General features: G+C 51.4%; 7 protein-coding genes across 7 annotated transcripts; 4 read left to right on the top strand and 3 right to left on the bottom strand.

The window, feature by feature from the left end:
* Positions 1-1,417: 1,417 nt before the first annotated feature.
* Positions 1,418-2,519, bottom strand: Z519_06935 (uncharacterized protein; the record flags this gene model as incomplete). The annotated part of the gene is made up of 2 exons (XM_016764672.1): positions 1,418-2,326; positions 2,376-2,519. 2 exons carry the CDS (start codon positions 2,517-2,519, stop codon positions 1,418-1,420), a joined length of 1,053 nt encoding a protein of 350 aa, XP_016618622.1.
* Positions 2,520-4,917: 2,398 nt separating this feature from the next.
* Z519_06934 (uncharacterized protein) lies at positions 4,918-6,147 on the top strand (the record flags this gene model as incomplete). The annotated part of the gene is made up of 2 exons (XM_016764671.1): positions 4,918-5,868; positions 5,923-6,147. The coding sequence occupies 2 exons, from the start codon at positions 4,918-4,920 to the stop codon at positions 6,145-6,147; spliced, it is 1,176 nt and encodes a 391-aa protein (XP_016618621.1).
* A 1,123-nt stretch (positions 6,148-7,270) lies between these two features.
* Positions 7,271-9,161, top strand: Z519_06933 (uncharacterized protein; the record flags this gene model as incomplete). Its single annotated transcript, XM_016764670.1, has 5 exons — positions 7,271-7,406; positions 7,458-7,618; positions 7,673-8,002; positions 8,130-8,791; positions 8,864-9,161. The coding sequence occupies 5 exons, from the start codon at positions 7,271-7,273 to the stop codon at positions 9,159-9,161; spliced, it is 1,587 nt and encodes a 528-aa protein (XP_016618620.1).
* Positions 9,162-9,816: 655 nt separating this feature from the next.
* On the top strand, positions 9,817-11,569 carry Z519_06932 (uncharacterized protein; the record flags this gene model as incomplete). The annotated part of the gene is made up of 2 exons (XM_016764669.1): positions 9,817-10,183; positions 10,287-11,569. 2 exons carry the CDS (start codon positions 9,817-9,819, stop codon positions 11,567-11,569), a joined length of 1,650 nt encoding a protein of 549 aa, XP_016618619.1.
* Positions 11,570-18,187: 6,618 nt separating this feature from the next.
* On the bottom strand, positions 18,188-21,823 carry Z519_06931 (uncharacterized protein; the record flags this gene model as incomplete). Its single annotated transcript, XM_016764668.1, has 1 exon — positions 18,188-21,823. The coding sequence occupies one exon, from the start codon at positions 21,821-21,823 to the stop codon at positions 18,188-18,190; it is 3,636 nt and encodes a 1,211-aa protein (XP_016618618.1).
* A 468-nt stretch (positions 21,824-22,291) lies between these two features.
* Z519_06930 (uncharacterized protein) lies at positions 22,292-22,754 on the top strand (the record flags this gene model as incomplete). Its single annotated transcript, XM_016764667.1, has 3 exons — positions 22,292-22,392; positions 22,465-22,556; positions 22,621-22,754. The coding sequence occupies 3 exons, from the start codon at positions 22,292-22,294 to the stop codon at positions 22,752-22,754; spliced, it is 327 nt and encodes a 108-aa protein (XP_016618617.1).
* Positions 22,755-23,205: 451 nt separating this feature from the next.
* On the bottom strand, positions 23,206-24,448 carry Z519_06929 (uncharacterized protein; the record flags this gene model as incomplete). The annotated part of the gene is made up of 4 exons (XM_016764666.1): positions 23,206-23,891; positions 23,942-24,064; positions 24,122-24,199; positions 24,256-24,448. 4 exons carry the CDS (start codon positions 24,446-24,448, stop codon positions 23,206-23,208), a joined length of 1,080 nt encoding a protein of 359 aa, XP_016618616.1.
* Positions 24,449-25,739: the final 1,291 nt, after the last annotated feature.

Genomic DNA, 25,739 nt, shown 5'->3' with positions numbered 1-25,739 from the left:
ACCACAAAAACAACAACCACCAGACCCTTTGTCCAGAGGAGTCATTCACGACCCCGCGCGATCCAAAAGCAAAAGCCCGTTTTGGCCCTTCGAAAATCTGCAGCCCTACGAACAGACCCCAAGTTCCTACCCCTCTCTTTTCCTTTTCTTGCTCGTGTTTATCGCCCGGGTCCTCTCTCCTCCACTTGTCACCGTCACTACCCGATTGCTTTGCTGCCCCACGCTTGACCACCACAGACCCTTGTCCCGCCCGTTCACGAACGACGGACAGGCCCTCTCAACGGACAACAGGGCTTGGAAATCCGCACAAGTCGTCCGGGTCGTGTTTGTGGCTTGCGCAACAAGCGAGAATTTCGAGGTCTGGACTGCCACGCGGTGCCCTTCTGACACATTCACGTTGACTCCATCAGTCTGTCGATGCGGTCAGAAAAACTCTCAAAGCTTTTGCAATCTGCACGCTCCGCCCACTTGTTTTCCTGGTCAATGCTTGCTCCGCCTTCTGCGGTACACAGTTAAACGCTATCGTACGGTGGAGATGCAGCATGTCTTTGCGCCCCGTAGATACTCGTCAACGACATGCGGGCTCGCGCTCTAGGACAGCCCATGGTTCACCTCATGGCCAGCCTCTGCCCTTCCCGTATCGCTTCCTTGGCATCGACGATGTGTCCAACCGTCAATGGGTCGTCATGAATTTTGTAGTCATCAACCGTCCTGGTTGCGCAGCTCTCAATCTCAAATTCTGCTCTTCCTCAAAGCACGAGGCTGGACTCCCCTTTCCTCGAGTCCTCATAAGCTGCTTCGTAAAGTCTGCCTCGCTTGGCGAAATTCTAAAACTCTCAGCCATCAGCATTGACAAGGCATATGGTTGTCCCAAAGCATCCCAGCTTCATCTGACATGGCCAGCCCTGGAATAGCGAGAGCGAGCCTTGATCACTGATGTGGACAGCTTCCTCCTTAGCAGTAGGTATGTAGGTTTCTTTTTGTCACCAACTATAGCCCCAAACGAAAATTGCTTGACTTTGCGCGCTTAATGTTCCCCTTCCTGTGACGCATCACTCAGGTACTCTGGAGGTTATGTTGAGAACCACCAAAGTATTTTTAGACAGTGAGTGTGGGATTATCACTCAGCTGATCCTTCTTGTCAAGTGTTCTTCATATGGCGTGAAAAGATCGGCATCCGATCTTTTATGGAGTTAGTGGAAGGTGTGCCCCTTTTGTCACAGGTCAATCGAGGCATGCTGTCGGCTGTTCTCGAACGGAGAAGACGCTATTGTGAACAAAGGTGACTGCCAGGGAGGTCGAGCAAGCCCATGACCGGGATCTCGAAGACTGGCGCGTGCTCTTCCGAGCGACAGTATTTGGCCAGGTAAATCAACGGAGTCGGAAGAGTGTGGGACACATGTAGGTGCAACTAACACTATATTTTTATTGCGCTGCCATGTTGTTTCCATGATATTAAAGAGAAGCCGATAGAGGCTAGCATTTCATCAAGGAGCGAGTGAGTCTCTCGAAGGATATCCCACTCTGTTTCATCCTTGACCATAAGAGTACCCGCGAGTATCGTGCCATTGATGGCCACAGAGCTCTCTGGACCAGCTCCGGGAATAAAGGCAGCTTCTTGACTTCGGGGACAGATTGCCATTCTGTCCGTCGTCATGGCAAGGTTGTAAGATATCAGAGTTTTGCCATCCTTTTCAACTACTAAGCTTTGATCTAGTGGCCCGCCAGGTGAAAGAGTGGCAGACAATGCTGCTTTCATGAGCATTATATATTTGCGGTGCAAGTCCGCTGCTGAGATACCAGGCTCAAGTGGAGTGGAAAAATGCAATATCGGCAACGATGGGTCTTGAAACAGTGGCAGTTCCGGGTGAGCTGGCACATTCATGCGGTCGATCAAAAGCCTCCACTCTTGGATTTTTGAACCTGCCATATCCTCCACAGGTAGAAACTGTAAGTGGCGATGCACCTGGCTAGCGCCACTATGCTCTCCAGAATTGAAGAAAGCAAAAAGACGTGGAGAGCTTCCGTCGTGGCGCTGGTCCTCCCAGGCCCGCAGGCAAGCGTGAGTCAAGCCAATATCATCTTCCTCCAGAAGGTCCGTTTGCGGCTTGTTGGCTTTGGTGGCGATAATGAAGTGGTTGTGAATGACCGGGTATTTGTTCAAGACCAAAGTATGTGACGCATTTTGGGCTGGGATCTGAGCAACTAGGAGCTCTACCGGCGGGTCTTCAAAAGGATCGAATTTAGGCCCGGACGGATCTCTTTTTGCACTAGAGACATGACCTTGGGGTTTCTTTTTCAAAGCAGGGCAATACCGCAATTGAAACTTGATAGAAATGAGCAACCATCCGCCGAAACCTTAGCGGCGCACTCACCGAAGCTCCTCCTCTAGCTTGAAGGTACGCAAGGCTGGTCTCAGAGAACAGAATATCCTTGGCCCTGAAGGCAGTCATGAACTTTTGGGATACTTTTTGATGCAACGGCTCCGCAAGACCAAGCATCCTTTCTGATTCTGTCATGGCGTGTCTGTTCCGTTGTCAACTCTCATCGGATAAGAGCCAGCGTCTAAAACTGTATCCTCTGCACTTACCACTACGTTCCTTCATCGGCCAATCCAGCAATGCCGCCCCGCCGACTTTCAAAAGTCTTGGAGAGGGATATGATCTAGTTAATCTGCGGGATGTAGCGTAATCTTGAGGCAGTGCGGGCAGTGGCAATGTGATGCCCGGCAGAATTTCGGAAAATAGTGGTCTTGGCTCTGCTTACTAATGAGCTCGACAATAACTTCACTTCAGTTCAGCGTCCAAGTCTTCAATTCTGCTTTCATTATCTCATTCTTGTCTTTTGTCGGCTCACACCAAAGCGTCCTCTCCAACCTGAACAATCGATCTCTCCAGGGTCCTTATAGACTCACAGTATCCTCAGAATACGTGCCGGCCGTCTACCATCTGGCACTTGCGACTATGTGCAACAGCCAGTATCAGCTTGGTTTGTTGAGGCCAAATATAGCTGATGAAACCCAGTGAGACACATCCCATATTCCCGGAGGCTTACACACCCGAGATCAAGGCGTGGAGAGTGTTGCAACCACGTTGTTGAAGGGTAACATGGCCAAAAAAAAAAAAAAAAAAAAAACAGAAAAAGGAATTGGACACAATGAAGCGCGAAACACTGCCTCTTGCGACCATGTTTCTTCCTCTTCCCCTGCCAAACATCTCCCAGGAGCCAGATCAGAGGTGACTCAATGATGCTCGGAATATCGACCAAGCAAATATCAAATGACAAGCCGTCTGCGTTCCCGCTGCACTGGCCCGATATGACAGCTCCACAAACCTGGTACGTCCAATCGAGCTAATAGGTACAGCTTAGAGGCTGCCATGCCCAACGATGTGATAACTCGCAAGCATTTCGATTTGCCTCTGCGCCCAACCTACGCATTCCATGCCATCCCCAAAAAGAGCGGACCCGCAAGCTGGCGCCAGGGCTGCTGCCTGAGATTGAGAGTCGGCAAAGTCATGTAACACAGTGCCCCCGATGTTTGCTCGTCCTTTGCCATATTTTCCGCCTGGTGACCCCGTCGGCATATCAACTGCCTTTCTTGATCACGGACGGACAGACTTTGAGGATATCCTCGAACTCAATCTAGCACTTCGCCGTTGCCGGCTCTCAGAAAAGGCGAAAGAGGCACCAGAGCTGACGGCCTAAGCCGGTGCATTGCTTAAACCATAACCTATACACAGAACACACGTTGAAATAGACACTTCCTGTTTGTCGTTCCCACAAGCTATGGCAACTGGCATAGATGGACCACGAGAACGCTGCGACTCCGCGACTACCTTGTATTGAATGCGTTTCGTTGCCCCAAATAGGACGATTTTCTTTTCTTTTCTCTTTGAAGGGAGTCAAGCTTTTTGGTGAGCAGCAGAGCAGAACGCGACAAGAGAAGGAGATGTGGTGACAAAACTCTGCTATTAGGCCGGTTTTGTGGACTGCGTGCGAACAGAGCTGTTGGCCTCGACTTCCAACGGGCCATGGAAACAGTACGCAACAGCCAGCCAGCTATCCAGGAGGTATTGTGCAACAGTTCTATCCATTTAATGTTCCGCAGAATATCAGCAACCTCAACCGATGTATCGAAGATTTGGAGGGGAGCTCAAGACTTAGCGGTTGCATGTGGAGGGCTCGGAGGTAAGTGTGCCCCTCAATATGCGTGCTCTCGTCTTCACATCTTTGGAGATTTCCAATTTGATCCCGATGCCGTGCATGGGATTCTGTTTGCAATACGAACAGACTGGACTCCGTTTCCATGGATGACCGTGCATGTGCTGATTGTAATGTGGCCAATGATTCAACATGAAAACGCAACCGCTTGCACAGACTACCACAACTTAGTGATTCCGGCCCGTTCACCAGTCATCAGCTCGAATTTTATCACTTGGTTCTTCATTGCGCAGCCTTGCATCTCTAGATATGTCTCCGAGGACATATTATTCAAGATACTTTGGTACTTACACCGATGGAGAGACATTGTGTTGCGGGCAGACTCATCTTCCTTGTCACTTACCCAGATGGGTGGTACCGAGCACCTTCACTTCGACTGCCACTTACCCTCCGGTGTCTTCTGACGCACCCCATATCTGTCACCCGGTTAGAGCCTCGTGCCCTGCTTCGCATATGAGTTCCAATGATATGGCCTGCTTTGAAGATTCTCACAATCTCACCTGCGCACGATCGTCCGCAATGCAACCGCCATTCTTCCGAACCATGAACTCTACAACTTACGGAACGAATTTGCACTCCTATCCATCTTCACAAAAGGAGAACCGCACCCTGTCAGCTAACCATCATTGCGCATCTGCGGAGCAGAGTAGAATTAGGAACAATTTGCATTGTGGGGGGGAAGAGATTCCGCAAGTCATGCCCATCCCGCCACGGCAGAGATATTCCCCAAATCAGCTCTACAAGGCAGACATTTTGAGCGGTTCACTAAATGACGGAAGCTTTGATAATCCCAAGATGTGTGGACGCTCCCGCCCGGCGACAGCAATTCCAATCGACACGGCCATAGAGCAGTGCTTGACAAACACAATCTTTGCTCAGCAGGGACCCCCACCTGGAATGAATGATTTTAATTCGCTTTTTCAAAACTTCCCTCACGATGCGTTGGACTCATTTATGCCGCAAGGCAGCATGTTGGATGGCCGAACCACCACTGGTGACGATCTTCACACGCCAAAAACTGTGCTGGAAGCGAAGACACCTGGCTCAGGCGAGCTGTGGCCTTGCACGGTGACAAGCTACGACCCACCTGCGCTCGGTGGAATTACGTCGCCCCAGCCTAGCGCTGCTCAGCTACACTTGAATCCTGGGCTGAATTGTTGCGAAATCGACCCTACCTTTGTTCCAACACAACAGGTTGGATTTGATTCGAGTTCGTTGAACTATCCGCCTTTGCCCGAACTACCTTCATCTGGTGATGATCATTTTGACTTCCAGAGTGGTCCCTCAGTCCCCACCATAGACCAATATCTTCCGGCTATGCATTATCAGGAACTGGAACCATCATCTGTACTCGATCAGGATGCTCAATATCCAGACCTCTGGGCATGCGATGCTACCATTCAATCACCGTCAAGCCTCACAAGTAGTTCGGTACCGCCAGGCAGACACCTAGGAGTGAAGAACGGACAACGCGACACCTCGAAAGACACGCTTCTGGTACAATTGAAAGACCAGGGAATGTCATACAAGGTGATCAAAGAGCGGTTGCAGTTTGAGGAGGCAGAATCAACGTTGAGGGGAAGATATCGTGCCTTGACCAAGCCAAGGGAGGCAAGACTGAGAAAACCAGAATGGGGAGATAGGGATGTGAGTTACTCCTAGGAAAACAGAGATTCCAGATGCTGATACGTCATGTGACAGATCCAGCTGCTATTTGAAGCAGTCTCGCATTGTTCGAAGTCGAATCCCATCAATCTGCAGGTTGCCACAGACCTTGATGCCATTTCCATTGGTCAATTTGTCAACAAAGTACCGTGGAAGCAAGTTGCTGAGTACATGGAAAGCAGTGGCGCATACCGATATGGTAATGCCACAGTGAAGAAGAAATATCTTGAGGTCTTGAGGAATCGAGGCACCCCTGTTTAAGTCCGACAACAGGTACCCCCATATACTCCGTCCAGTAGCTGGGTTGAAGTTCGATGGATGGCTGTTTTGAGTGCCCCCGTCTGTTTCAGTCTAACAATCGTTCGTACTATTGAGCTTACAACATGACAGCGATCATTCGAAAGACTTCCGACCCAGTCCGGGGCGAGTGATTCACCAATGAGTTTTCCAACAAGCAGATACTGGATCAGCGATGACTGGATTTTCAGCGTCCGTACGGGCCGTATCGGCAGGCCCGTTCGCTCAAACGGGTTACATACCTCGTGAATGGCATCGTACACATCGCTCTCACCGGACGAGGTACAATAAGACCGACCATTTGGCAACAAAGATTCCAACCATCCAGGCCACCCACTCATGCCGATGATTCCAACACAACCGAAATCTGCCTTCAGACTTCTGTTTTGCCGATGCCGCCCCCAGGTCACCTGGGAGGACGAACCACGTCCATCCTGTGGGCCAAATCCTCCGCCGTACTCGGGGTATAGGTCATTCAGGAACCTCCGAGTGCTGCATCTCTTGAACGATGCCCAGGCTATTGAGGCAAACCCTCTGGATTCGGTTTTCCTGATTTTTGCGAGTCAAGATCACATTGTCGAATCGGTCGTGGAGACTCATTCAGCATGCTTTTAGCCAACTACCTTTCGCTCCTTTGTGCTTCACTCGGCGTCGGAGGCTAAACTTTTTCTTCCGTCTCTGATCTTGACTCTTCACTTTCGGAGTCTCTTTCTGACTCTAGGATTTCTGACTCAGGGTAGATCTACCGAGGGCCGCAAATCTGGGACAATCATCACCTTCACCAATCAATATTTCCACTTTTGGCCCACAAAAGCCTTACTTCTTCGTTATGAACTGCGAAATGCGGGGATTTGTGGGAGACTGGGGAAGGGCTGGGAAGGTAAGGTGTGAGGAATGGTCACGGGTCAGGGGCATTTGGGAGCCGTGGCTATAGCTCTGATATTGTGTCTCGGCTCTCATAAACTCTATTGGGAAACGAACCAGCACATCTCATGTCCCTATATAACACCCCTTTCTCTTGTCACGTTCCTCTGCTCTCCTCAAATTTGACCAGTTTCCCTCTGCCATTCCGAACAGATATCCAAAAATGCGTCGTAACTCGGCGTCGGAAGGTCTCCTTCGCAAACAAAAGCTCAATGCCCATACATGCGCTGTGCTTGCTGTGTTAGGGTTCGGTTCTTTGACATATGGCTACACGGCAAGTATTATTGGCACAACGTTGGGTAGGTACCAGGAACTCCTTGAAAAATCAATCAAGCTCATGTCATCTCTAGGCCAACCATCCTTCATTGAATACTTCGACCTCGCAACCCGTTCCAATGGAACCGACTTGATATCCACGATGAATGGTCTTTTTCAGACTGGGGGGGTGATTGGAACGTTGTTACTACCGACAGTTGCGGACAGATGGGGTCGCAAATGGGCCTGCGCTGTGGTAAAGTTTCAATGGATTCACACCTGCCTTTGGTGGCTCTAACTTGCCTCACAGTCTGCCATACTTTCTATCGTGTCCGGAGCTATTATGGCAGGCAGTGTCAATGTCGGCATGTTCATCGCCTTTCGCTTTGTGGCTGGTGCTTCTGCCTTCATGATCCTTGCGGCCGTGCCCATTCTGATGAACGAGATTGTGCCGGTCCACATGCGTGGCGCTCTTGTCGACGTCCATGCAGTGATGCTTGTGCTCGGCTATACCATACAAGGCTGGGTTGGATTTGGCTTCTACTTTTGGCAGAATGGCAGCACAAATACTTGGAGACCCCCCATTGCAATCCAGTGCTTCTGGCCATTGTGCCTGTTGGTCGGTCTATACTTCGTCCCAGTAAGTCGTCTACTCTCACGGCTGTGATCCAGCCGTCACATCTCGACTCCCACGATGAACATTCCATGATGTTGATTATGGTCCGAACACTTCTTGAAGAACGTCGTTGACATTGTTGGTCTTGCAGGAGTCACCAAGATGGTTGGTTATGCAGGGACGCGACTCTGAAGCCGAGGCAGTCCTGTTTAAATTCCACGCTGATCCCAGCGATCCTGACAACACCGCTGCAAAGGCTGAGTTCTACCAGATCCAAAAGCAGCTCGCGATCGACAAAACTTTGGGCAACTCGTGGTTGCATATCATGAAGAAGCCGTCGTACCGGAAACGAGCATTTCTGGCAATGGGGATCACTGGAATCATCCAGTGTTCGGGCGTCTTAGTTATCAACAACTACGGTCCTTCACTCTACAAGTCACTTGACTTCTCGCCGGTCAAACAGCTTCTTTACCCGGCCGCCTGGCTGACATTTGCCCTGGGTGTGAATGCCTTGGCAATGCTTGTGGTGGACCGCTTCCCACGCAACAGATTCATCTCTTTTGGCGTTCTGGGATGCATGGCCAGTCTTATTGTGGAAGCGGCACTGGTGGCCAATTTTGTGCCTTCCAACAACAAGTCTGCGCTCTTGGCGGCCGTGGCCATGTTCTTCGTATTCCAGCTGTTTTACGGATTGTGTCTCGACGGGACGCAATTCTCGTATCTTGGAGAGATTTTCCCGACCCATTTGCGAGCCAAGGGCGTTTGCCTCGGTGTCGCCATGATCTCGTTTATGAATATCATTTGGCTCCAAAGGTATGATGGCCCCCGTCGGTGTTTCATCCCCCTGCCTCCTCGTGTCAGGCATGTACTGACCTCAAGCAACAGCGCTCCTACCGCCTTTGAGAACATTGGCTGGAAGTTCTATCTCTGCTTCATCATCCCAGGCACACTCGGCGGGATCGCCATGTGGATATGGTTCCCAGATACGAACGGCCTGCCGTTGGAGGAAGTTGCCGCCATCTTTGGCGATGAGGACGAGGTGGCCATCTACCAGCGAGATCTCGAAGTAGACTTCACCACACACACAGTTGTCGACCATCGTGCAATGGAAGGCGTGAAGAGTACAGAGGTGGCACACTATGAAGCGGATTCACCTGCTGGAAGCGAGAAAGTAGAGGCTTAACTTGGGGGCGCCAGAGGCTACGGCGCAGTTGAACAGAAAAGACTAGACTATGTATGCTCGTCTCCTGGGCATGTGCTCGCACCTCGCGAGCTGGCTGATGCTCGACCGTGTATCTGGTACTCGGTAGGAGCCTCAGGAGGCCTGAAGGTGTCGGAAGCCAGTTTATCCGAGTCTGAACTCCAACTGTTCGCTTCTGACGCTCTGACACTGCAGATGGTGAGACTGACTTGGAATGGCCGCCGGCATTTCCCGCGCATTCAGTCATTGTCACATTGTCGGCTCTGCTAAGAGGCTAGTAACCTTGGTATTACATGGTTCAATACGAGGTCTTTCCCTCTGTCGGCTAGACTTCGCGCGGCGAGAGATGAATTCGGTGCGGCCGAGACACAAAAGGCAAGACTCTTGGTACTCACCGCACCAGTTGATTCGGCGGTAAAAGCAGCGTCAAATCGCCCAGCCTTGTTTAGCATGTTTCAGTACACCCATTTCCTACAAGTACTCGACAATAAGACCATCGACTTTCGACCCAGGCTCCCTCGCGTCAAGGCCTCGACGACCGATAATTTCAACCTCATCTCAGCCAAAGTTCTTGACCTCACTTTTTCACCCTACGGTCAAGCGACCATGCCGATACCTCGGGGCTCCCCATGCCGGCATGGCTTCAGGTCAAGGACGTGATATCAGTCACGCGAGCTCGGTGCCCAGTCCGAATAAGCAGACTTCGACAGACCCACCGACGACATGTGGAGTGTGTCGGCGACCAGGTTGTCAGCTACGCTCCCACAGGGCATATCTCGTTCACCGGAGTCGCAGCGGGGCCGCCACGAAGAAATTCTCAGACAAGTCAGATGCGCCCGGAAAGGGCGATCATCAACGGCCCAAGCTGCTCGAGACGAGCTACGCCAGGTCGTATGCCTACACAAGAGCGCTGCCCTCGCTAGGCGCTGGCCGGTTAGATGGATTCCACGACTTACCGGTGCCGGGCGGCCATCAACTGGACCTGCATCAGGCCGTCTATAATCGTGAGTTCTTCGTCCTCCACACCGTCTCCCGCACACTGCGGAGCGGCACTACCTCTACACGCGACAGTGCTAATGAAATCTCTCGTCTCGGGTTGACGCGCAGTGCTCCATTCCAAGATAGGAGCAGCCACCGCCTTCCCCTTACCCGCAGGTCTCACCGTCAACGAGATCGGCGGGAGCATGGTCATTCCGGTCATGACAGACACATCCCTCTGTCTCAGCGTCATCGCGGCGTGGAAAGCGGTTCAATTCCTGATGGGGCAGATAACCGCATTTCCACATCTCTCTTACGAGGCCCAGGCCCTGCAATCGCTGCGGCAGAAGTTGCTTGACAAGGAACACGCGGCTGTCACAGACGAGGCGGTCTTGTCAGCTACTTTACTCTGGGCAACAGCAACCATGTTCGCCCAGCCCGAGGCACTGAGACGACACGCGGCTGGTGTTCAAGCACTGGTGGCCGCGCGCGGAGGGCTCAACACGATCGGACGCGGCGGGTCAATCGGCCAGGCGGCTTCCATCAGGCAATTGATCCTCTGGGCGGACTTTCTGACGGCACAATTCCTGGGCGAAGATGTCCTCTTCAAGGACATTGGACCGTCGGACGAGTCCCCAATGCCACCGTCCCTCGTGAAATTGTCCCGCACAATCGTCATTCCTCCGCCATTCGACGTTCTCGGTCCAGAAACCCTCAAAGCAGCGCGCGACATGAAACTGCTGCTCGTTTCCCACAACACTGCGACCCGAACAGGACGGCTCTCGATCGCGGAATACAAGGCCCTGATGAGCATACTGAACAATAGCACGATCGAGCGGATCAGCTTGGCATACCGGCTGCGCAACTCTCAGTCCATGGACGAGACCGTGCTCCTCGCCATGAACCTGCTCCGGCTGACCACGCTCTTCCACGCGGGGCCACTGTTTGTAATCATGGTTGCGGTCATTTCGCGGCTGCGCAGAGCCCTGGCGCGGATGACGATGGTGACGGCAACGGCCACCTCCCACACCTTCCCCGGCAGCAGCGATGGCGGCGCCACAACCCCAACGACAACAAACCGAAACCGCATCTATATCGACGTGTACATCTGGGCCTGCTTCGTCGGCCTGGTCAACATCTTCGACAGTGAGAACCGCTCGCATTTCGTCGAGATGCTCGGCTCCGCCCTGACAGCCAAGTACAGGGACGCCGGGGGATGGCCCGACGATTGGCAGGGGGACACGCTGAGCATGTTGCGCTCGTTTCTCTGGTCGGACGTCGCGTTGACCAACACCGGGCTCTACCAGGACGCATGCCAGATGGTCGAGTCGCACATCTTGTCACCTACAAATACAGGATCCACAACAGACTGTCCGACAGACACTTGGAGTGAAAAACTGCCGATGACGTGAATGATGCGGTACCATGGGACATGACAGGATATGCCAGAGGCAAATACAGAAAGGAAGAGAGAAAAGGGGACGGACAGAGTCCTGGCGCAGCCAGCCTGATATTCTTTTTGTACCTCTCGACAGGACCAAGACCTGCATACCGAGAACTGAACGCCACTATCCAGCTATGCCTACTTGACGAAGGAACCCTGATTCGATATTGTCTTGATTAGGGAGGAGTGGCGGATAAGACATACTGTCCATAATAATATTGGGGATAATAATATCGTTGTCATCCACTCACTGCCCGGTTGAAAAACAAGCCCAGAGGACCCGAGAATACCTCGCTGCGTTACTTTTTCTTGGAGCCGGCGTGTTGAATTTTTTTGGGTTTTCTTTATTTATTTATTTTTTTTATTATTTTTTTTTTTAAAAAAAAAGGGCGAAAAGAGAATGCCAAAAGCGCCCGAAGAGAACCCAGAGCAGAAGTCGAATTCAAAAAAGTTTAGGGGGGACCGAAGTTGTCCACAGTGGACAGAGGATGGACAGGGTGGGCGAGTCATATATAGAAACTAGTATACCATATATTGTATATCGTGTTGTCCTGTTCCGTCTTGTCTTGTATTGCATCCACCATTTCATTCTTCTCAACTTGCTTGATGGATAGCTTGGACCTTGGCTTGCTCGATTGCACCATCTCTCCCGGTTCATGTTTCCAAAACATCGCACGAGAGGACAGAGAATACTGGAAGACTATAGTGATCAGTAGCTGTTCGGACCTCTGGCCAAGGTATCTTTGATGTGGTGAACGCGAGTTGATTTTCCCGACCTGGCGGGAAAAAAAGACGGATGATTCGCTTTCCCGGAGCAACCTTATCAGCTTTCTTGAGCCCATGCTAAGTGTAGGCGGGACCAGTGGAGATTGTTCACTGTATCATTCATTGCATGATACTTCCGCCCGAGTTAGAGGCCGGACGGTAGGGGCCTGGGCGGTGAGACTGGCCTCACGTCGGTGTCTGGTGGTCCATCGCACATGAGTCGACGGAGTTGATTCAACAGAAACTTACCGCCCCCAAACCAAGTCTTGAAAGCGGCCATTCGAACAGCAGGATGAAGATTTCATCCGCCAACTGATGGACCTCTGGCGTGAGCGCAAAACACCTGCGAGAACGAGTCGGTCGATCGGACAACATCGACTTCATCCTGCGGCGTGAGCATCGGTCGACATAGCCTGTCGAAAGGGTTCTCCAAAACCCATCCCGCTCCTTCTTTCACAAACACCGGTACCTCCGGTAGCGCAGTTAAAACGACGAACATCCATCCGAAGCGTGAGGGAGATGTTTGTCAATGTGTTCCCTGTTTCCTTGAATCGCTCTCGTCTAGACTTCCTCGCCCATCGCCCAGGAGATTGGGAGAGGTATTGTCAAATCCGAGTGGGAATAGGAATCGTGGGGAAAGGGTGCTTGACGCAATTGACTTATTTAAGATCGGGCGGCAATGGTCCAAGATGACGGATATACCAAACCCCTTGTCTGAATTTCTTGTGCAGCAGCTAGTGTGGTGACGAGATGGGAGCCTGAGATGGTCATGAATTGTCCAGCGTAGGATTTGTCGTCGGTATCGACCCTCGAGGCCACCAATGGAGAAGGAGAAGGCGAGTTTCTTTTCCGATAAGGCTTCACTCGTGGTGCTCGTGTTTCTAGAAGTCACCGCTTTTCTGTGTCCAATTCCTCTCGTCACTGGTGACTGGGTTGCTGCATCGCTGTGCGTTCAATTCTGGATCCTGTCAAGCGGGATTCACACTCGTCAAGTCGTCTTGTTCTTGAATAGCTTTCAGTGTGTTCGTGATTGTTTCACCAACTTTGACCTTTTTCCCTTGTCGCTGTGAGAGTTGCATTGTTGAGTGCTCGTCTACTAACATGTATCCACTGCTTTGGATCTGCCTTCGTGTCGTCACCAATTTCTTGTCCAAGCACAGTTGCAACATATTCGTTCACTCCCAGCCCATTTGCTGGTCTCACACCAGCCGGGAGACTGGAGGTTCGTATACATCTCCCAGCACCGTCGTGTGTGTCTTCGCTCCTGTTTAACCCCGCTTGCTGAACTGCCCCCTTCCCATTCAATAATCCTTGAGAGTGCAATCTCGCCGATGTATTATATCACGAGCTGTAGATGGGAACGCTTCCTGGGCTCAATCTCCCCTAAGAAAAAAATTCATCCCTAGAGCTTCCTGTTTTGGACATGGATAGTAAATTGCGGTAGGTGATATGTGGATGCTGCTTCCAGGTTATATCTATCGGATTCTGTTATCCATATCATCCACCCGCGGTGTTCTCACCAGTTTCCTTCAAGTCGATGATGATGATGCTATCTCCGTCATTGACACCCTTTTTCCTTGCCGTCTCCACGAGAAGGAGGGGACGTTCTTTCGGAGAGAACTGGCGCTGCAGAATGTGAGGTTGTCATAGTCCCATGGCACTCCACCATTTCTGTTCTTCGTCATGACGCTATTCCCGTTTTGTGCCATAACGATCAGAAAGGGGACCAGGTAGATCTTGATTGGTTTATGGCGGTGATGGCCGTTGGGGGATGGGGATAGGTGCTCAGCGTATAGCAGTTTCACAATCCTAGGTAGCTTATTCGAATCGCGGACTTGATTGCAGACGTTTCCGAAGTTCTCAGGAAGTGATACTATATAACCTTGAGTCTTCTTTCAGCTGGCCATTGGTTCACCGTGTAATACTTGGGCTGATTGCCCGTACCACCGTTGTTGCAGGCGTGTGAAAATGGAGAATTGTCGGCGGGCCCAGAAACGAGATTGTTCCAACCTGTGTCGGAGACCTTTGGCAGGTGTTCTTCCAGGTGACGATATCGTCAATATAACGCTCTCGTGCATAGAATATGCTCGCGGATCCTCCACTTGCCGTCGAATGTATTGCACAAAGTATACTAGCACCGGGCTGAGCTCGGTCAACCAAGCCACTGCCGTTACGACCAGCCACTTCATTGGGGTGGTCTAGACCGAAGCCTAGGAGCCTCGTAGAGTCTTCGCACATATTTATCTCTGAGGGTTCTGAGGGGCCCTTTGGTAAAAGTTTGGGCTGCTCCTGAAGACTTGACATCCCGAGTCTCGAACTACTAGTTTGATGGTTTCCTGGGTCATAGCCGCTTTGCTAAGAACCGCACCAGTGGCAATAACTGAGATTGAATCGACGTGTATCGCACGGAGCCTCAATTTAGACTTGTCTTTAAAATTTTTCATAACGATGACCGAGAATGATCTGAAGAAAACTGATGTGGTTTGAGACGTTGAACTGGACGCGGGCGAAATTTCCCTCGAAGATGGGTTCATTTGCGTTGGTGAAGATCTTGCAGGGCTCGGTAAAGTCTGAAGGAAGGCAGTGACCTTGTATTGATCTTCGATGACGGCGGTGTTCTCTTCTTCACCGAGATTGACTATAGGTGTGAGATCGTGTTCAATGACGAACTTCCGGTCCTCGGCTTCCTTTTCTGCGTCTGATTTCTTTCTTTCCTTCCATGACTTTAACCACACCACCGCTGTTCTTCTTACGGGTTTAATCCTTTTGGTGTATCCTCACTGACTCATCTTACTCTTGAGGTTCTCTTCGCGTACTTTTGGAGGAGGATCGAAACCGACGGGGCGGGCGACGCTTGTGCCTTTACCTTTGGAATTTCTGAAAGCCACAGCTTCGGAGGTTCGTGCTTGGGCGAGAGCGTCTGGCAAGCGGAGCTTTAGAGCGACCAGCTTGAATCAACTATGTTGATGTGCTCGACATGGAGCACGGTATACGGTAACGCCCAAATTGTAGCATTTCAGCCACCAAAACGAAACATCGGGCACTTTTGCAAGGGAATGCAGATTTGACCCATGGTAGGCTCTTGAAAAATCCGAACACCATCGATCGCAGATTGGTGACAGTCGAAACCAGTCGGGCTTAGCGAGACGAAAAGCACCGTCAATGATGGTGGCTGGTCGAGTCGTGGACCACTCATGTTTCCCATGCCCTACGTCGACGGCAACCCACCTCATGCGGCTCTAGGAGATAGGAAATCTCGTTCGGACTGAAGTCGGAATGAGATACCTATCAGGATATGGCTCATATCGAATGCAACTTCAACTTGCTTGAAGAGCATCAACCATTTCCTTCTCGGTCAGTCTGTGCAGAGACGTCCCAGGTCCGCAAAATTCGATGAATTGGTCTGGCATGATGTATGGCATGAGATAGGCCCCGAACGAGTTGACAAGGGTGCTTCAAATTTGGTACATTAACCAGAATGCGTATTCCCCTAAAGCGGTCCACTGGCATCCTCTCAACGATGCCACAGTCGGGGTGCGGTGAGGTTCGAGCCTGTCAAGCCGAGTTTCGAAGCTATGAAATTGTGTACTCCAGGTGTCCAGAGATGCCTGCTGTTCTTCCGAGAGCTTGCATAGGACTCGGTGTTGGGGGAAGAGGCCAGATTCCAACAACCTCTCCGCGAGTAATGGTGACTCTTCCTTAAGTTTATCAGTCGCCGTTATCCATTAGCCTGCGAGTCCGCATTGAATAGCTCGCTGAATGTAATCCATCTAGCACACCCAGGCCCTCAAACTTGTTGTTGTTCTGCTTTAGCTCGAAAACTACCTGGTCGGGCTTCTGCAGGTTGGTTGTAAGGCATGGATTGGTTGTCCAAGTCTCAACACAGCCTAGAGAAAGCTCATTCGCAATTCATTGGGGCCTAGTGAGCTCATTGTCCCCGACAGCGAACGCAAAGTCCATATGCCCCGCCTCAACTGCCCAATACGCTGGCGCTGCAGCTCCTCGAATGTTGGTTGATCCAGGATATTGGATAGTTAGGGTGATCACATAACTGACATCGAACCCTTCTTTCGTGGGTGGGGACAGCAATAATATCACCACTTTTCTTTTTGTACCGTATTGATTACGCGTTCTTGTTCCCCGGCCAGGGCACGTTGACCAGAGTGAAAAATGACAGACTTGTAGCTTTCCTGATGGGAGTCACGGGATCACCGCATTGCCCATTTGTTGCTAGTAACATGCGGGCATCGAGCGAAGAGGGCTAGCCACGCCTGCTCCAGGACCGATCCGGCTTCGTCGATGATGGGAGCTGTAGCTGTGTCCTCGCACACACATTCCACGCCTTGGCCCCGGTCGCGTAAGCTTGTGTAGTACAGAAAACAGTCGCATCATTCAGAACTATTGGCGAACTTGTCTGAGAAGGTGGGCGAACCTCACCGATTGATCCAAGTCGAATTGGGTACGTCCACAATGGGGATCGAGAAATTGGACATATTGCCAAGCAGCATCTTCAACATGGACTTGCTGCATCACACCAGGCTCAGGTTGAATGTCCTCTTCAGTGTCGATGACAAAGATAGTGTTGAGGCTGGTTTCCCTTTCACGCAGGTCTTCCCGAAATTCTAAATCTAAACCACTCTGGTCGGCCTTCTCTTTTTGGTTCTTCGTCGAAGTCGGTGACGGCGTCAACATCCATTCTGCGTTGTTCGTCTTCGACTTCTTCATCGGAAGAGCTGGCGATGCTGTCCAGGACCAGTTTGATAACATCAGCACAGGCATCAGAGTGCTTGTGCTTCAGTGTGAATGAAGCAGTCGTGCAGATGATGGTCACGTTGTGAATGACACACGGTTCATGAGATGCTTGAGCTCGGCTCTCATTCTTATTTTTAAGTCACCATCCAACTCGGTCCCATTGCGTGTCTGTTGGTAGAGTGACGCCGACTCGTGGAATTCCTGTGGACCTAGTTCGGGCGTGGGATCACCACCGGCTGGCTGGAATCTATCCGATGACTTGCCCTGGTGTTCTTTTGTCTGAGATCGGATCCAGTCAAAGAAATCTTTCAGTCGTCGTCCCACTTTGATTGCGCTCCCAGACCCCCATTAGCGCAGACCCAGAGGATCGTCGCAATCCTCTTCATCCGTCGTCAATCTGAGACCGTCGACTCATCGGCCGAATAGGCGTAAGAACGGGTAACCGACGAATGCTGTCTTCAGAGAGATCTAAACTTCCTTCTAACGAAAGAGTCCCTGTGGACTCTGCAAGATGGATGGCCCTGGACGAAAGACGGCGAAGCGTGCTGAGGACCACACGGTTGCTCCAACTCTGAAGGACTTATCCAGTGGAGCCTCTGATGCCACCAAAGCCAAAGAATAAACAGACAGCAAGTGTTCGGAACAAAGGACTGCAGCTGAAAAGGCAGATAGAGAAAAGTATGCAATATGTATCACAAGCTCAAGCAACTCCAGATAACTCGTCAACAGTGCTGGACGAAGAGAGGAAATTGGCAGGGAAAAGGGGGTTTAAATAGACGGGAGGAGGCCAGCCGCGAGCGAGATCTCTGGCTCATCGTTGTTGAGTAGACGTGTTGCCCTTGCAGTTTGGATCAGGCATGCTGGTGAAAGGATGCATCTGTGAATAGACCTGAAAATCATCACGACTTTTGTGCAGCTCAGCTCTAGCATGTGACAGCTCTTCTACCTGCACAAACAATAGTTATGGTCCAACAGTGCAGACTTTTAAACAAGCTCACCAAGGACCAGTCACATCTGCAGGGTCTTCAAGTTATCCAACATGCGCACTTCCGATGACGAATGTTCCAGCTCAATTCTCGGTTTTCACTGTTGTAACACGAATCCTTGTACGAGTTGGCAAGTCGACGCTACCCTTTCGGCCACGGCGGACTTTGCGGCCCTCTTCAACATCCACATCCACTCGCTCTGGGGCTGATGAAGGCCAGTCTGGTCTCTGCTTGACGGGGCTGGCGACCTCGGCCTTGACCTTCTCCACGGGTTCGACATTGATCTTCTTGAAGAACATTTCCTCGACAATCATCCGGCCCTCTACCTCCTTTTCGGTCTCCTCACTGTCCTTCCTCGGAGGCTGTTCTTCTCCATCACCAGCAACTTGTTCATCAAGCTTCAGCTTCGTCAGACCCATGGCATAGATCTGCTCTTCCACAGTGCCACGCGAAATCAACCTAATGACTTCGACGTCTTTCTTTTGCCCGATGCGGTGTGCCCGGTTCTCGGCTTGAATATCATCTTGTGGGTTAAAGCCGCTATCGAAAATGATGACTTTGTTCGCTTTGGCGAGATTGATACCAGCCCCGCCTGCTTTAGTGCTGAGCATGAAGACAGGTGTATCATTGTCGTCGGCAGAGAACTCATCGATCAGGTCTTGTCGCTCCGAAACTTTCGTGGCACCATCAAGTCGGAAAGAGCTGATACCCTCACGCTCCAGGGCCAACTCAAGAATGTCGAGGACCATGACAAACTGGCTGAATATCAACGTCCTGTGACCTTCGGAAATGAACTTATGCAAAAGTTCAACCATCTTCTGGATTTTGCCGCTTGCTCGCCACTCGTCGCCGTTAAGTGCGAAGCGGCGAAGCTGCGCATGCTTATCGCACAAAGTATGAATTTCCATGTCGCTATATTCAAGAAGTTCAGTAAAAATGAGGTCAGGATTTGATTCGCGCCATTGGTCCACCCTCAAGCATTGTTTTGCAATGACAGGCAGCTGTTTGTCAGGATAGAGACGTCGGAAGAGGAATGGGTGAATGGCGGCGAATCTCAATTTCATCAGGATGTTTGTAGATTCCTGGCTGACGTTTTCACCTCTTTCCCGCCTTCCACGAATATCGTAGGCCTTATCGAGCCACATCTGATAGAGCTCAGATTGTTCAAGGCTCAAGTCGCAATATTCTACCCTTCGCTCTTTTTTAGGCAGATCCTTAAGAACTTGGTACTTTTTCCGTCTCAAAATGAACGGGGTGAGCATGCTTTTCGCACGTTGAATCCTTTGCGCGGATAGGACCATTTCGTGATTGTTGTCCAGCGCCTTGAAATTGTGGGTGAAAATGTTCTTCAGCGCTTCCGCCTTCTCTCGGAAGAGAGCCGGCATCAGGAACGCGAGCAGGGAGATGAGCTCTTTTAAGTTGTTCTGTAACGGGGTTCCGGTGAGCAACAGGCGGAAATTGCATTGTATCTTTACCAATTTACTGGCAACTTGGGAGTCAGCATTTTTCAACACGTGGCCCTCATCGTAAATTGTGCAATCGAATCCGAAACTTTTCAGCCAGGGAGCATCGTCTTTGCCTTTGGCAATGGTATAAGTAGTGATAATAACGTTGACTTCTTCGCGGTTTTCCTCGAGAAAATCTCTCAGCGTCAGCCGCTCGGAGGGACTTGTCGCGTAGTACGGTTCGACGTTCAGTGCTGGGCAAAATCGCTGAAACTCTTTGAGCCAGTTTTCCAAAGTCGCTGCCGGCACCACGACAAGGTGTGGTCCCATCTTTCCTTGCTCAAATAGGTGGGCCAAAAAAGCAATGACCTGACAAGTCTTCCCCAATCCCATGTCATCAGCTAGGATGCAGCTCAACCCCTTCTTGTAGAGCAGACTCAGCCAATTCAAGCCCACTACTTGGTAGTCCTTCATTTGTATGTCGTCATTCATAATTGAGGGCTGGCCGATAAATTTCTTCGATCCCGAACGCTTTATCTCCTCCTCGTCACTCACAGGTGTTCCAATACCAGAATCATGGCTCGACAGCGGGACATGTAGGGAGGCCATGTCCAATTCTCCGTCTTGAGAACCCGTAAATTTGACTCCCCAACTCTTCATCTCGTCAGACAATGGTTTAGCAAGATTTTGACATTTCTTGACGAGGTAGTCAACAGCTTCGTAGCTCTCAAGCATATCCTCAACCTTGTCGACAATCCTGTCACCAACTGGGGTCGTCTTTCGTTTGGTCTTGGTAGGCTTCAGCTTCGGATCCTCGATTTGCCTGATGGCATTGAGGTTCTTGTAGGGTCGTTTGGACAAGAAGTGTTCGGCGAGGTCGCGGTTGATGGAAGCAATATCTGCCAGATCTGCCGCAGAACAAGTGTTGAACAGATCAAGAACACGACTTTGGAAGGTCGTTCTGCTCTCGTCATCCGACGAGACCGCTGGGCCGGCCGCATCGGATTCTTCCGATTGAACGGTGACGACGCTTTTCGGTTTTCTTGGAACCTCTTCTAGCGCAGGTGGAGGTGAAGAAGAATGTTTCCTGCCACGAACCAAGGTTCGTTTCTTCTGCGGAGGAGGGGTTTCGAACACATCTATTGACTTGGACGGCTTTCTGATATTCTGAGTAGAGCTCCATTTCTCTGTAATGCTCTTGTGCGGTGCCTTCGCCTGCTGTCTTGTCATATTCGTATGTTGGGGTACGGACCTGCTGGCTGCGGGAGTCGGCATCAGCTCGTCGTCCGAACCAGTTAAATCAACTCTGCTGCTCTTATTTTGAGCTTGTCGTTTCTCGCTCCTCAAAAGGAGCACATCGACGGCTTCATCGTAATCTCCTTTCTTTGAAACCAGGACCTCATAACACTCTCTCACCGTTACCGCACTGAGCATTGACACTAATCGGTTGACCTTCACTCTGGTCTGGTAGTCACTAATATCATCAAGCTCCATCTCTTGTTGTTGCTTGGCCAGCGACGACGATACGACGGGTAGTGCACGGGCGGGTCCCGTCTGTCGAGGCCTCTTTGAGACGTTGCCGTAAGCGTTCGCATTTACATCCGCAGAGCGTTTCACCCCGTTCGATCCAGCAGACGATGTTGAGTTTGGCGAGCCTCTGAACATGGACCGTGAAGTAATTTCCATGAACCGATTGAACCCGCTGTTTTGAGCCTGCGGAGATTCAGGAATCTTTGCTGGTGACTTATTCTTCCGCACAAATGTAGATGTTTTGATATCGTTCGACCGTATGCCTGAACCATCGCTGTCTGATGACCCTCCCCGGTAGGTGGGGCCATCGTCGTCGCTGTCGATTGTGATGGGAATAGGGCGGGGCTGGGGCACAAGATATGGTTTCCTAAACATCGTCCCTGCCGGTGCCATAGCGCTTGCCAGTATTCCAGCGGGCTTCCGGTGGGTATTGGGCGCAGTCATTGGAGAGGAAGCGGTGACCTGGACGATACCAGGCTTGGGAGGAGAGGAAGATATGTTTACATTTGCAGCGGCGGTTCGATCAACGATTTGTGTTGGCTGCGTCTGTCGGATCGAGTGCATATTCTGAGATTTCACACCGGGGCGATGGACAGGCAGGGTCGCCATGGTCTCGATGTCAGAGTCGCCGTCACTCATATTGGGTCTCTGGAGTGGAAGTGTCTCGACCGTCTCGTGGGCCGGCTTGTAGTTTGGATTGAAAAGTTCATCGTCCGACTGCGACAGAGGCTCGTCGGCAGACATTGTTGAGTGAAGGGAGAGAGGGGAGTGCGGTACTTGGACTGCTCCAGGTGAGGCCAGTGGCAACAGACAGGGCGGTTGAACTACTTATTGGAGCCCATGCCCAACAAATATCTCAGGTATTCTACTACCAAGGGATGTGTGCTTGCTTGTGAGCATCTTCTGCTGCGGAAAACCCTCGATGCAAAGACGGATCCCGCCGCCAGACGAGGCGAACAAAGGGTCTGTGGAGCAAAATAATATCGCCTCGTCTTTCGATTCGATGCCAGTCTCGACGCGTTGAGCGCGTCATGCCAAGCATGTGCCCTCAGTAGTGGCCCCAGTATCAGATTCACCTGGCGAGGTCCCGTGCGCTGTTAGATCTCTCACTCGTATTCCGTACTTCCAACTTGCGCCAGGCCGCACGGCGACGAGAGGAGGCCATTCAAGGCAAGCTACAAATTGGCCCTTTTCTTCCGACCGGCCGCAACCATGACGACTCGACGCAATATTAGTGAAAAGACCATCACGGAGGCACAAAGCGGACCGCCACCCTCCGAGCAACACTCTGATACGACGCCAGCTGTTCCAGCGTAAGTGGCATGGGGATGGAGATCGGTTGAAACGGCTTGTCTCAAGGTATCTCAGTCTGATTGAAAATGTAGCTCTGTCATCTACAAGCTGCTTGGCTTTACGGTGGCAATGATCTGTGCCCCAATCGGCTCCTACTTTCTCTTGCTCAACTCGGTCTTTGCAGGTAGGCCATGTCTTTCGTGATGACGATGATCTGCCTACATGTTTGGGAACTAAAAGCACGCCAGGAAATGCCACGTATTCCGGCGCCTTTGCTGCCATAATGGCAAACGTGGTCTTGGTCGGCTACATTGTCGTCGCCATGCGAGAAGACGATAGCGAGAAGATCGAAGCAGAAGAAAAACGCAAAAAGTCTCAATAACGGGCCGACGTCTAGGCAGAGAATGTGTTCACGACCCTGTTCAATACTGGAGGGGAGCGGGATTGTCATGTGTACCCTGTTCTCTCTCCAGTCTTCTTTCAGGACCATGGAATGTGTATGTGACCTGCACAATATAATCCTGCAGATCACTCCCTTCCATAGCAGACTCTGTCTCTGTATCTTGAGAGGCTGCCGCACCCCTCTCAAACATCTGATACACATTCGCAAGCCGCCGCTGCTCGTGCCATGGTCACCGTGACTCATTTCCAACCCATCATTCAAGAATTACATCAAACATTAGTCGTGAAAAGGCGCCCTCGAGAGCTGCCCCAGCTACACTAAACCCCGTTCCTATGCAAGGAGAACGCCAATGATGTCGGATGAAGATGCTCCCAGACGCCTGAAATGAAGAAAATATATCAGCTCTAATCGTCCAATATCACTTTTACCATCAATTTTCTCGTCGGCTGAACCTCCGTTTGATCCAACTTTGCTTCTTTGGGGAGGTGGCATTCCCTGGAGACGTCGCGTCGGTTGGGGAGCTGGTAAGCTGAATTGGTTGTTGCGGATTATTTGCAGCCGGAGGGCTGAATCCTTTGGGAGGGATTGCCGGCGGAGAGATATCTTGACCGTGACTTCCGTCCCCAATAGTATATGGTGTGAATGGCTTCGTCAGAGATACCTGGTTGAACTTGATTTCGTTGGCATATGGGTTCTCTGGGGCAAATTCCTCTGGCTTGCTACGAAGTTGGTGGAGCTGGTCAAAAGAGCTGTTCTGTGAGCTGGGGTTGGTGGATTTCCCATACTCGTCAGAGCCAGAGGTCATAGTCTCGTACGAATGGTGGTACGAGTGGAAAGACATGGGACTCTCTCCGTTCTGGTATCCGTTTGGATGTCCATTCGTATAACTATTCTGTGCTCCTGTGTACGGGTAAGTTTGTTGGCGCATAGGTGGTCGGCCGAACATTTGAGAAGATCCTGGAGATTCTTCCACCGCGCTCTGTGGGCCAAATCCATACGAAGAATTACGGTAGTAACCACCACTAGGTGAGACTCGTGGTCGTTGCGCAGAATAGCCATTGTTTGAATAATAGCTGGTCCTGCGGCTCATATCTCCATTCCAGCCAACCTGGGAACCTACAAAGGTTAGTCGCGGCGTCATCTTCAGTCGGGGGCTCCAAGCATACCTGGTCTAGTATTGTATGAGGCCCGGCGCGAGGTAGTGCCTTCGGCAGCAGCATTGAATGCACGAATTGTGTCAAGGGGGCGCTCCATACGATGACGGGTGGGATTAGAACGATCAGGGTCGGCTGTAGGGCCAGATTAGCACAGGCGGATTCAAGGGACAAGCCCAGAAAATAACTCACTAATGACATTGCCCTCACTGTCCTTGTGCAACATCTTCCGCAAGTCCTCGACTGTAGATGCTTCTTGTGCTTGTTCCACTGCGACTCAAAGTCAATACTTCTTTATCCATCAACATTGACAGACGCGGGCTCACCTGGGGTGGCCTCAGTGATGGCTTTTGAAGGATCGGCCTTGGTATATAACCTCTTCTTGTCCCGTGAAGTCTCTGTCAAGTCGATCTTGCCGGTTGACGAGTTGCTGCGACGGGAACGCTGGGAAGAAAAGCTCATGGCCGTCCCAGCTCGCGGGCGGGTCTCGGAGGGTTGCGTGGAGATTGGAGGAGACATGGTTGGCAAGGTGCCGACGATAACAAGGCGAGATAAGAGGAGATTGATTGAAGGTTACTCCGTCGATGGGAAGGATAAGTTATCCGGCGGAGGAGGGTGGATATCGACAACGGGGCGGAAAGAACTTATGAGATAGGCGGAACGAGAGGTCGGTACTCGTATTTGGACCAAGGTGAGCAACCGGCGATTGAAGTAGTTGTCAGAGAGACGAAAGGACGGAGAAGGCACAAACCAGAGACTGGGAGAGGAAGGGAGGTGATGTTGTAGCTTTGGTGAAGCGGCACACGCTGAAGAATGGTGAAAATGTCTCGACGGTGGCCAGCACGACGTGACTGTCTTCCTAGTTACGTTGAGTGGTCTTGTTATGGGTGTGCGTCGCTCAGGTGGCTGGTGGAGGGATTATTAGTGACAGGGATGATATCGCTGGCGAGGATTTGTTTCAGGAGGGAGGGTCCGAGAAACAAGAAACCAGCAGACAGCAAAGACCAGGTGGTGAGACGTGCCCAAGATTTCCCGCTGGTGCTGGCGTAGCGACCGACGAACAGGTTGGGTATTATTTCTACCTCTTGATTGTGTATGTACGACGGAGGTATCGGTATAGGACCAGCAGTTTCTGTCTGCACAGAAAGAGCAGGGGTGACAGAAGGAAAGGAACAAATGGCTTTGAGAGCGAGAGAAGCGGTTCTGGACCGCAACTGTACGGATGAAGTCAGAACTCACGGATGAAGTAACGGAACGACAGGCTGGAAGAGCGAGGACTCGGAAACCTCAAAGCTCAACAAGAAGGAAAAAGGGCGCGGAGCAACCGCTCAGGATGTTTCTATATCAAATGTTATGCGGATATGCATCCCACTGATGCCACAAACAAAGGAGGCCCATGCCAATGGAAGCGCAGACCAGCAGGCGAGTGATACTCCGAACTGGGCTTGACTGGGCCACTGACCGTGAGGCGACACACCACCAACATCGCCCACCAAGTTACCACCAGAACCAGTGGAGCCACCGGTCCCAGCATGAACCCAAGCGCCGATTGCGCGATACTTGGCTGGGTTAAGTGTCACTAGCCTCCCGCCACCACTCACCTGTGCCTGGGTTTTCCGGCCACCAGGCTGGTGCCCCTGCCCGGAGGGTGCGGGCTTGGGGTTTGGGTGAGCTGCCTGGGGCTTTTTGGCCTGTACCAAGCACAGTACAAGTGGTGGGTAGACTGCAGCCGTGGGCTGTTCCCATGCCGCACCCCCTCTATCGATAGGCGAAGGCATGCCCGCCGTGTGCCTGCCACCCCTCTGCTCTC

The sequence above is a fragment of the Cladophialophora bantiana genome (genome assembly GCF_000835475.1).
Source record: "Cladophialophora bantiana CBS 173.52 unplaced genomic scaffold supercont1.10, whole genome shotgun sequence".
NCBI lineage: Eukaryota > Fungi > Ascomycota > Eurotiomycetes > Chaetothyriales > Herpotrichiellaceae > Cladophialophora > Cladophialophora bantiana.
This window is presented reverse-complemented; position numbering and strand designations above follow the sequence as displayed.